General features: G+C 38.2%; 1 protein-coding gene across 2 annotated transcripts in view; it reads left to right on the top strand.

Moving 5' to 3' along the window:
• Positions 1–12,333, top strand: part of xylt2 (xylosyltransferase II) — a 29,060-nt gene that overhangs the window by 12,045 nt on the left and 4,682 nt on the right. For both annotated transcript variants that reach the window (XM_077211633.1, XM_077211632.1), the window contains exons 4-10: positions 3,165–3,367; positions 4,996–5,076; positions 6,661–6,877; positions 8,001–8,177; positions 9,147–9,403; positions 9,844–10,039; positions 10,550–10,883. In XM_077211633.1, coding sequence (XP_077067748.1) covers positions 3,165–3,367; positions 4,996–5,076; positions 6,661–6,877; positions 8,001–8,177; positions 9,147–9,403; positions 9,844–10,039; positions 10,550–10,883 — 1,465 coding nt within the window. The remainder of the gene's footprint in view (positions 1–3,164; positions 3,368–4,995; positions 5,077–6,660; positions 6,878–8,000; positions 8,178–9,146; positions 9,404–9,843; positions 10,040–10,549; positions 10,884–12,333) is intronic.

Genomic DNA, 12,333 nt, shown 5'->3' with positions numbered 1-12,333 from the left:
AGAACCCAACAGGATTTTTCACAAATTGAAATGGTATGAAAACAAAATTTTGCTAAGAATTTATATGTAGGCAAAGTAAGAACAGCATATTTCCCTGAAAGGTATTTTTGCAGTTTTTTGTCAGCAGAACAATCCAAAAACACCTTAAATAACATTACAATCCACTGAAGAGAATCATGTCTTTCCCTCACAGCCTCGCTTTCATTCCCGTTAAAAATCAAGATGGCGCTGATGTGTATAAGGTCAATTGTGAAGTAACACCAGAGCAAACACACCAGAGTTCAAACAGTCAGGAGTTCAGAAAGCCGCTTTGACCCCAAAACAACCGAACTCCGACATCAAATGGATGTCTCTGTTCCATGCCATAAGCTTTAGTGCCCTTAAAGACAGCCCTGTGGGTTTAAATCTTGTATTAAACTTGAGTGTTAGAGAAACTCAGTGGCCGTCAGCTCACCCATTTTCCACCAAAGAAGAACTGGTTCGGAACTGGTGGTGGTTCAAAGTTGGTTCGGAGTTGGTTCAACTTGCGAACCTTCTCAGAACCTGTTTGTTTTTCCACTGACTAGAGCGCCCAGCGAACGATGTTGTTGCGTCACTATGTACGTCGCTACACGCCTTAGCTAGAAACGCTTGCAACATTACTTTGGGATTATCTCTAACTCGTGTATCAAGAAGGCTTTAAAAACAATTGAAATATGTAAGTCTTTTAATATTTTCCTTTGATATGTACCGTATTTTCCGGACTATAAGTCGCACTTTTTTTCATACCTTGGCTGGTCCTGCGACTTATAGTCAGGTGCGACTTATATATCAAAATTACCAAGATTTACTCGTCACAGGATCGCTGACGGCCCCAGATTATTATTTGCGAGTTTTTGATGTATTTGTGGTATGACGTGAATGCATCATTCGCCGAAATTGGGGGTGACATTACCGTCTACAGCCACGAGAGAGCGCTCTATGCGCTCTATACTACAGCTAGTTTTACCGCTGAAAAAATCTCTCTTCAGTGATGTGGAATAAGATCGCGGGAGCTTGGCGAAATTGCTTTACCGATAACTGTTGGACTCGCTGCTTATGTTTTTTTTATTTTATTTGATCCTATTCAGCCTCTCAGGTATGTTCTTTATGCTATTGTGTAGCTAACTGTTGATGTGTTACGTTAACAACATACCGGACACATATTCAGCCTGTTGTTCTTTGTGCTATTGTGTGTAGCTGAATAACTTAAATGCCTTCTGTTTTAATGAATTAAAGTCTGTTTAAATAACTTTTTCTTGGTCTTGGATTTTGTTAAATAAATTTCTAAATAAATGCGATTTATAGTCCAGTGCGACTTATATATGTTTTTTTCCTCGTCATGACGCATTTTTGGGCTGATGCGACTTATACTCCGGAGCGACTTATAGTCCGGAAAATACGGTAATCTTTTCTGATTAGTTATCTTTAACTAAAGATTAGTTTCTTTTTTTTTTCTCTCCATTTATTTGTTCTATATAGTGACTGTTTTCTTCTTTGCTTACATAATGTTTTCAATAAAATTAAAAAAAAATTAAAAAAAAAAGCTATAAACGCTTGCGCCAACTTCAAGCATAACAATTACAATGGCGGACTACATCGTGCTTCTGCAAATGTTTCTCCTGGCTTTGCGGTCAGAAAAGATGGTCAGAAAAGATGTTTAGAACACATCTAAACCCGCCCCCAGCCCCCGACGTAAGCATGACGTGGTAAAAAAACGGTTCTAGTCCAGCAAAGAGTTGGTGCCGCTTTGGAACCAGTTTTCCTGTCCGAGAACTGGTTCTTTGGCTGTCGAAACACAAAGAAATGGTTCGCGAGTAGGCACCGCCTCCGAACCGGCTCTCAAAATGCTTTGGTGGAAAAGGGGTAATGCTGGAGAACGAAGATGTGTGTAGAGCTGAGGTTTGTCAGAACTTGTGGTAAACCAGGTCTTTTACTGGAGGAACACTTCTCACACCTTGATACGATTTGGAACAACATCTGCTCTGTCTCTTCCTCTACATGCCTGTCTCGTTTGATTCTACCATTTCATTTGAAGTTATTTCAGGTTTTAGCCTCTTAAAAGTGAAGTTCTTCAGAGCTAAACTAAACTCCTGGCAAGAAATCTGCCCTCACCCAGCAGCAGAAGAATTATGACCGCTAAAACTGCACTGCTGCAGTAACATGCTTGAACATGCTGAAAATTTTCTAACGCTGTAGTAAAGCGTGCCGTGATCATCTTCAGCACATGCAGCTCAAACAGCAATGCACAACTAATAATAACTATGATTGGGAGTTTCATATTACATAACATTATAAAGAGAACAATATTGTAATAAAACATTGTGAATTATTTGGGTTCAGTTGCCGTGTTTCATCGCGTTGCTCCAGAAAAGAGCGTCCACAACATTAGTCACACATTCTGAATCGTACGTAACTTAGTTCAAGTTCATTTTTTGCAGATATAATTTGTAATATTATGTTTATTTAATATGTATATATGTGTGTGTGTATATATATATATATATATATATATATATATATATATATATATATATATGATTAATCGCATATACACCATTTCTTTGAGTTAGCAAAGTGCTCCATTTTACCGGTGTTCATTCAGCATGTGCAGCTCAAACAGCAGTGCATGACTAATAATAACTATTATTGGGACTGTCATATCACACAACATTATAATGAGAACACTATTTTAATAAATCGTTGTGAATTTTTGGGGTTAAGTTGGCGTGTTAACATCTAAGTTACTGTGCACATTCTGAATAGCAACCATTAAAGGTGGCGTTGGTGACACGTTGTATTAGTCGTTATATTTGATAATTAAAGAAGTAATTTAATAAATGATCAATCATTTCGACTCATTTTTAGATCGTACTAGCCCTATATTTTTAGATTAAAAACCCTTCTCATTCATTTGGTGAGGAACACCTTGGTGAGGTGTCCATTTTGAGCAGCATTTGCACTCCCTGTCATGCTGTTGGCTATATGCCTAATTGGTTATATTCCTAATAAATGCCTAACGATTAATTTGTCGTTAATTTAAACTACGATCGATCATGGGAATTTGTGTAAATTGACATCCCTATAATATACTCACCTTCAAGATCATTGACTGTCATTGAAGACTGTTATATTGTCCCTTACAGCGTTCAAACTACATGCATCGGGAAGTGCTTCAGATGGCGGAGCTCTACTCCAACGTGAGAGCCACGCCCTGGCGCATGGTCACCATCTGGGGCGGGGCCAGCCTGCTGAAGGCCTACCTGCGCAGCATGCATGATCTGCTGTCCATGTTGGACTGGAAGTGGGACTTCTTCATCAACCTCAGTGCCACCGACTTCCCCACCAGGTCAGCATATCCTTAGGTCAGGGGTGCCCAATCCTGTTCCTGGAGATCTTAGGTCATAACAACTCTCTAACCAGCATTTATTGGGGCATGCGATGTACATATGCTTGATTTTGGCAAATGAGATCTACTATGCTGCAGCTGATCAAATCCGAGGATTTGTTCTGCTTAGTTAAAATAACAGGCGTAATAAGGAAACATGCTGCTGCAAGAAAATTAGAGAAGACCCTTAGCAGATCTATACAGGTGGAGCTGGGGAGGAGGAGGGTAAAACAAGAGTTTTCATATCACGCTGCTGAACGGCTAGGGAATGGTAATAAATGATTATGTGGATTAGGAAGTACATCTGATTGGCTACTTCAGTGGGTTTAGAAGAAAACCTACATGAACTAGTTGACCTCACTAATAGACTTTTCCAGGATTTCCCAAACATTTTGTGTGAACCCATTTAATGTACATTTTTAAGTTTAAGATTTTGAAAAATTTGTGACGAATATTCAGATATTCATGGTTCTCTAATGATGGTTTATGGTCACATGACATGCAAGTAAACAGATAAAATGTTAATATTTTTGGGGGTATTTTTTTTTTTTTGTGTGTGTTTTTTATTTAAATGTTTTAATTAAATAATTAAAAATATGTAGTTTAAACTCCAATTATGAGTGAAGAAAAAAATTACTGTTTAGAATTGATTAGAATTAATTCTAAATTAGATTTTAGAACAAGCTACAAGTTAGAATACTCATATTTACGTCTTAAATTCTTCCCTTTTAAAAGTTCAAACCATCAAGCTGTAAACTTCTGTGCACAAATATGTTCAGAATAATGTGAATGTAAATAAAGAGAAACTAGCACACATTGTGTTCTCAAATGCACATGAAGAGATGCAGTTTGATGAGAATCAGCATTTGATGCATCAAATTTACAAATAAAGCCGCTCTGAGATCACTGCATCATGAGCTGCACGCGTGTAAATGAACAGTGCCGTACTTCACTCTAAAACATGCTGTGCAACAGATAATATACTTAGTGCAATTACCAAATCAAAAGCATTAATTTAAATAAGCTATAATTTTAAAAGGAACAGGATTTATTTTTGCAATTTTGCATTTGATTTGATTAATTAATCAACTCATGAAATCCCTTGCGAACCCCAGTATTAGAAACCATATTGAACAATGCCTTCAGTGCTTCCTGGAGAAGGCAATCCTAAAAACATTCATTGCAATAAACTCAGTGAAATTTGTTTTTTATGCGTATCGAGGAGCCTTCTCGTGAGTTTATGTCTGAGCCGTTCTCATTGTGTGCAAGCGTGATGTTGCTGGCAAATCTGTCTCTTTCTCTGCAATCTGTTTCGGGAGGATTTCTGCAACACATCAGAGCCTTATAATTTCACAATCCCTCCAGCTGTTGGTGCTTTTTTCTTTTTTTAAAGTGAGCTAAATAAGCCAAGTCTGTGTCTGTGGCCCGATGCACATGTAGACGTTGATACCGACCAAAATCCTGTCAGCAGCAGCTAATTCCTTCCAGATGAAGACTTCACCCACGCCACCCTGCAGTCAGCGCTGGGCTTCTGTCATAATCCCTCATTTTTATCTCTTCTCTCCTCTCTCACTATCGGTCTAAAACAGGACCAATGATGAGCTTGTGGCTTTTCTCTCCCAGAACCGTGACAAGAACTTCCTGAAGTCTCACGGCAGAGAGAACGCAAGGTAAGCTCATTTTCGATTCAACTCTGAGGTTACTCCAGGTAGGGTTAGCAGTTCTGATATACTGTCCACATCTAGTGAGGCTCTAAAATGGGTGGGGATTATATGAATTTAAAACATTTGGGATCAGAGTTATGAATTCATTCGTTGAATCAAATTTACCAGCTCTTGCACTGATTTTGCTGTTGAATTTTAAATCAGAATCCTTATTGACTATCAATTTCTCGATTTTAAAAGCCTGAAACAAATCACAATGCCTGCTATAAGCTTTGTTACTTTTAATATGAAACGATGAACAGATCATCTCATCTCCTTTTTAGTACTAGTTACAGCATGAAATAAACATAGGTGAACATCAGAAGGTATAGTAAAGCAAACATTACAACTAACTGAAATGAATCCTGTCACATGTACTCGCTCAATCAGTGTTTCAACCGGGGAAAGACATCAATAAAACCACTTGTAAAAAATTCCACATAACGTCACATTTACATAAGAAAAGCCATTCAATGACCATAAACTCGATAGTCAGCTAGAAAAATAAACTATAGAGAGCAGTATTTTGCTAAATATATGCACTGTATTCCATATTTATTGTAGTTTTACTTAACCTATTAGTGGTGTGTTCATTATTTCATATATGTTTGAATAAATCCGTCTTAAAAACAAATGATTAACAGCCATCATTTAAATTATATAAATGAAATATTAAATATTTAATTTAATCTTAATTTCTGAAATTTCATTTCTGTCCATCACTACTGAAAATTCAGTTTTCCATCACAGCAGGAATAAATTACATTTTACAATGGTTTAAAATAGAAAACAGTTATTTTAAACTGATAATATTTCACAATATCACTGTCTGTTTTTGCTGTATTTTTGATCATATAAATGCAGCCTTGGTGCACAGAAGAGATTTCTTTCAAAAATATAATAAAAATCTTACTGAACCCAAACTGTTGAACTGTAGTGCATATTGCCACAATTATTACAAAAAGTATTCAAAAAAATTGACCAGCTCCATTTGTGGGTCCATGATAAATAAGGATGTCCGAGACATTGAAAAGAAAAGGTTTAAAATTAGTTTAAAATTTCTGTGCCCAATTCTTAAAAATGTGATATTTGTTTTCATGCATTTGAAGAAAATAAAAGCACTATATTTGATTATAGACTTACTAATTTATTTACAAGTGGTATAATGAAGTAATAAGTTCTTTCTTAGACATTGAATACACATTTTCAAAAATATGAAATGTTTTAATCATGAATATCAAAGTTTTCTTTTTTTTTTTTGCAAAAGTCTGCACTAACCTTTAAATACTTACTGATCCTGTTTGTTTGTAAAAAAAAAAAAGCAATCAGATAGCTTGAGAAATGCTAATAAATCTGCACCGAACTACTTTATAACGTTGTTTTTTTTGTTTGTTTTTTCAGCTTTTTAATGAGGCTCCTGTTGTCATCATTATGATTTCTAGATATTTATACCATCTTGACACTTTTGACATGCCTCACTTACATAATAATGCAGCCGTGACAGGGTTTGCGATGACATCAGTCATCATCCTGCTCTCTCCTGTCACGCAGGTTCATTAAGAAGCAGGGTTTGGACCGCCTGTTCCACGAATGTGACAACCACATGTGGCGTCTGGGCGAGCGCAGCATCCCTGAGGGGCTGGAGGTGTCAGGAGGCTCGGACTGGTTCTCCCTCACGCGGAAGTTTGTGGAGTATGTGGTGAACTCGCAGGACGAGCTGGTGACGGGGCTCAAGCAGTTTTACACCTACGCTCTACTGCCTGCTGAGGTACTGCCTTTTGGACACATGTACATCTTCAGGTCGTGCCGGCACAAAAAAATTCGTTGTTGACGAATTGAAGCAGAGTTCACGCAATACAAGCCGCCCCTACAGCGCCCCTTGTTTTTTTTAGTACATAGTAAAAATAAATTATTATTCATAAAGAAAATGAAGACTATTTTAGGACTATTAATATTTCAGAAAATAAGTACATAAATTGACATAAAAAAAGACACCCCAGGTGAACAAGGTAAAAAATATATCGAATATATATCAATTATCAACATACTTCAGCAGTTAATTTATTACATTGATAATTGCAAAAAAAAATGTTGTATTACAAGTTTTCTGAAATGTTATCTTTAAATATGCAATTGAGGCGTTATCTAATTAAATATGCATCAATTTGCAAACATTTCTAGAACAAAAATCTGAACATTGGATGAAGTCAGGTTCATATAGGTTTGAATATATTAGAGTCAAAGGTTTTTACTGAGGGGATTTTGGATATCTCTATTTTTTTAGGAATGAAATGTTTTATAAAATCAGGAAAATTATTCATTAACAAACCTCTCGGTAAAAACCTTGAGAATATAGATAAGAATAAAACTGTTAAGTTTGGTGTATGTAACTGCTACTGAAGTGGAGATTTCTGGCTCAATGTAGGAGGAAAAACTCATTTTGAGAAAACGGCCTTTAAAGATATACTGTAATTGAAATCTAGAGACGCAAAAAGATAAAGTGCTCTAAGAGCACTTACCAAGTTTTCATTCCAGTATTCTGGAAAAAACACTATGTAAATACAAAAAGCTCAAAATCTCAAAATTGACCTATGCATGAAAAACACTTTTTTTTGCCTGTTGTGTCTCGCCTTAAGGTACAGTACCAAAAACAGGCTTTTTTTGTCATCGAAAAATGGTGAAATGACCCCTTTAAAGAAGCAGCTTGTATCATATCCTGCACATCTGGCCACTGTTATTGTGTTTTAAATTTGAATTATAAATTTATAAGACTGTTGATGTGATACTCCATGTTAGTTTATTTAATTTAATTGGTACGGCAGTGAGCAGTAAACATTAAGCGCTGTGTCCCTGAGGGTATATTATATAATTCCTCTCTGTCTGCTTTTCAGTCTTTCTTTCACACAGTGCTGGGAAACAGCCACATGTGTGATACTTTGGTTGACAATAACCTGCGTGTGACCAACTGGAACCGGAAGTTGGGCTGCAAGTGCCAGTATAAGCACATAGTGGACTGGTGTGGCTGTTCACCCAATGACTTCAAACCCTCAGACCTCATCAGAATACAGGTCTGTGAACTGATAAATGTTCCCTTCAGATATATTAAGTCAGGAGCCACGCAGTATTTGAAGGATCACAGTGGGTCTCGTTCACTAAGCGCAAGTTGTGTGTGAAATCTGCGTACAAATGTTTTCATGATTCATGAAATTAAATGTTTTCATTGAAAACATACTCTGAGTGACCTTAACTATGTTAACTATATTTTATCGTAAATATATTACATCATAAACAGTCAAGGCTCTGTGCTTACATTTCTTTTTCGAAGCACAGTCCTTTTTTGTAGGGACATTTTTTATAATCTTATTAAATGTCATCTTTTATGTCAAATTCTTACATTTATAATTATTTTTAAATATTAAATTAGCATTCACATACAAAAAAAATTGTTTTGGTGGACCACCACCGGTGGTACTCAGCCAAGAAAGAAACTCACTCCCACTAAACGTTTACTCTTTGAATTGTTAAATACATGTCGACAGCATTATGACTACAAGTTTACTTAGTAGTATTTCCTACTAAAGCAAAGCGGTATTTGACTCAAATGAAGTTTTCAGATACATATATACAGCAGGCTAATGATAGGTCTGTATAATCTGTGTCTGTATAAAAGGAGTTTTTGTGGTTTTGAGGATGGATCCTCAAGCATCGCTGTGAGATCGTCTTTAGAAAGTGACTTGTTTGCTGAGAGTGACGGAAGGCTTTAAAGGAAAGGTTGTGCTGAAAGCCCTTATATGGAAATTGTTTGGGTGAGTTTTATGCAAAGTACTAACCTCTCCCACATGGTCACATATTTAGAAAACTCTAAATTTATTATTAGAACAAATTCAAGAACAAAATAATTTGTGTGTGTGCATGTGTTGTGAATCAGTTACAAATTATCCACACAATTATTAGCGAACGAGACCCAGTGTCTTTCTTAGAAATTGTCCTTTCATTTAGCACCAATTCACCCTCACACTTTTTTCCCCCCACAACAGCAACTAACGCGGCCTACGTTCTTCGCCCGTAAGTTTGAGTCCACTGTGAATCAAGAGGCTATTGAGATCCTGGACAATCATCTGTATGGGCAGTACCCGCCAGGCACAGTGGCACTGAAAGCATACTGGGAGAGCCTGTTCGAACAGGCTGATGGGGTCTCATCCCTCAATGATGTGGCCCTCACGGCATACTCCTCCTTCTTTAGACTGGGCCTCCATAGGCCGGAGACCACTCAAAGCAGTTCTGAGGCCTGCAGGTGACAGTCCAATCCAATTCAATCCATCCATTTCAGTCAATTCCAATTCAGTCCAGTCCCTTTCCAGTCCCATTCCAGTTCAGTCCCATCCAATTCCATTCCAATCCCATCCAATTACATTCCAATCTCATCCAATTACATTCCAATCTCATCCAATTACATTCCAATCCCATCCAATTACATTCCAATCCCATCCAATTACATTCCAGTCCCATCCAATTCTAGTCCCATCCAATTCTAGTCCCATCCAATTCTAGTCCCATCCAATTCCAGTCCCATCCAATTAAATTCCAGTCCCATCCAATTAAATTCCAGTCCCATCCAATTAAATTCCAGTCCAGTTCCATTCCAGTCAAGTCCAATCCTAGTCCAGTCCCATCCAATAACAGTCCCATCCATCCATCCATTTGATTGATGTTTTTTTTTTTTTTTACCCACAGGTTTGAACCCATTGGCTACCCCATCTTGGTGCACCTGTATTTTTATGATGACCGATTCCAGGGTTACCTGGTCAGGCAGGAGGTGCAGAATGGGGTGACCAGGTCCCGTGAGATACTGGAGGTGTGGGCTGTTCCTCAAGCAACACTGCAGCTGGAACACAACCTTCATGAGTTTGAACGCCTCAAACACCTTGAGGTGAGAGGAACAGGGATACGCACTGTACAGGATTTTGAACACTTTAATGCGACAGATCATTTATTCTGCATTGTGGCACACTGTAGTGAAACAGGTTATCGAAAAAGAAACAAAGGGTTGTTGATTGGATTGAGGCAGATCTGAATGTGAGCTTGTGGTCAGTTTTTAAAAAAGGGACCGGTTTAAGCGGACAAAATGATTGGAGAAGTCCTGCATATGTTACCAGAGAGTCATATCACATTTCATTGTCATTTCACTGACGATCCAGTTCTGATATTTTGACTAAATATTACAAGATCAACATTTTAGTTATAATAAAACTGATTGATGGATGAATATTTCACGATAAGATCAATAAAATGCATTTAGAAAATAGTGAATTTCCATTTCATGCCAACTTTGGCAAAGTCAACATGAGAGACCATTCGCAACTCATTCTGTAACTCTCTAACATTTATTGTGTAGGTCTTATATTTCACTATTTTTTTTGTTCATGCTGTTTTGTACTAGGTTGGAACTGAGTGGGATCCAAAGGAGCGTATCTTCCGTAACTTTGGGGGTCTGATGGGACCTCTAGATGAGCCAGTGGCTGTTCAGAAGTGGGCTCGTGGGCCCAACCTCACAGCCACTATTGTGTGGATTGATCCAGCTCAAATAGTAGCAGCCTCCTATGACATCAGCATAGACATTGAGGCAGAGTTCACGCAATACAAGCCGCCCCTACAGCGCCCCCTCAGGCCTGGAGTGTGGACGGTGCGTGTGCTGCGGTTGTGGGAGCGTGTGGCAGAAGCTCGCTTTCTGGTAATGCCTCTGGCCTTCAAGGGACGTGAGCCCCTGCGCATAGGTGAGAGAGACATTAATGTGAAATATTATTACAATTTAAATCTAGGGCTGCACGATTTATTCCAATTTACATGAAATCGCACTTAAATCAATTTGGCTTATCACCATTATGCAATCGCAAAGGCTGCTATTATTATTATTTTTTTATGAGCAGCTTGTCAGTGACGTACGGCTCTGTGATCAGCAGTAAACGCTGCTCCATCTGAAAGCACTGCGAGTTTTAGTCACTTATAACGTGCATTTGAAAAAGCAACACGCGTCAAACATCTTTCCAAACATGAGAGGCATTTGTCCAACAAAAGACAACATTTAATAACATGCTCTTACTCCAAACTCGCTTCATATGACAGTTGAGTATCCTTCTGTGAGATTATGTGGCTTCTTACACAGAATAAGGCAGTTGTGTGTTTATTAGTCATGTTTAATCAATCAAAGCATTTCAATCTTCTGTTAATTCAGCTACTAACTCAGCTAGTATGATGCCCATAGGGATTTCCTGGAATGATGTGCATTATCGTACTTCTGCGGTGGGGGATATTTGGCGTGTCTGCGTGAGAGCGCCCTCTGGCTTTCAGGAGCAGCATTTACTGCCGATCAGCTGTGCTGCACTGACAACCTGCGCATAAAATAATCGCAGCCTTTGTCAAATAGCGTGCGGTTTCTTTGCGAATAATTGTGCAGCCCTATTTAAAACAACTGTTTTTCTTACTGTATTTTACTTGCATCCAATGGTTTGAACCTACTTGGTAAGAATGACCGTTATTGGATCCTCTGAAATTTTAGAATAATAATATATTTGCATTTAGTAATTTATCAGACGCTTTTATCCGAAGCGACTTACAAATGAGGAGAGCAAAAGAAGCAAGCAAACTAACAATAGGGCAACAATATGCAAGTGACCAGTCCCCAGTTAGACCAGCGGAGCACACATAGCAAGGTTTTTTTTTTTTAATAGATATAGAATAGTATGTGTTATTATTAATGGGTCAGGTGTTGCTGAAAGAGATGAGTCTTCAGTCGTTTCTTGAAAATGGCTAAAGACTCAGCAGCTCGGGTTGAGCTGGACTGATCACTTCACCAGCTTGGAACAGACTCGAGGTAAAGGTCAGTGAAAGTGATTTTGTGCCTCTTTGAGATGGCACCATAAGGTGTCGTTCACTTGCAGAACGCAAGCTTATGGATGGCACGTAGGTCAGGAGTAATGAGTTAAGATATAGGGGTGCAGAGCTAGTGGTTGTTCTGTAGGAAAACATCAGTGCCTTAATTTAATGCGAGCGGCAATAGGTTGGCTTCACGTGACGTCACGCTGCAGCATCGCGAGAGCGCGAAAATTCAGTTGGAGCGCAGGAAGTGAAATAGCTGAGGATCTGCCATCAATGTTGTGTAGTTTACGGCTGCTCTAATCGAGAAAAGGGAAAGGGTTTTTATAGAGTACCAAAGATTGTCATTCA

Source organism: Siphateles boraxobius, unplaced genomic scaffold (assembly GCF_051911475.1).
Source record: "Siphateles boraxobius isolate OS27281-9 unplaced genomic scaffold, OSU_SipBor_1 66, whole genome shotgun sequence".
NCBI lineage: Eukaryota > Metazoa > Chordata > Actinopteri > Cypriniformes > Leuciscidae > Siphateles > Siphateles boraxobius.
Note: the sequence above shows the minus strand (reverse complement) of the source record. Positions and strands in the feature narration are given on the sequence as shown.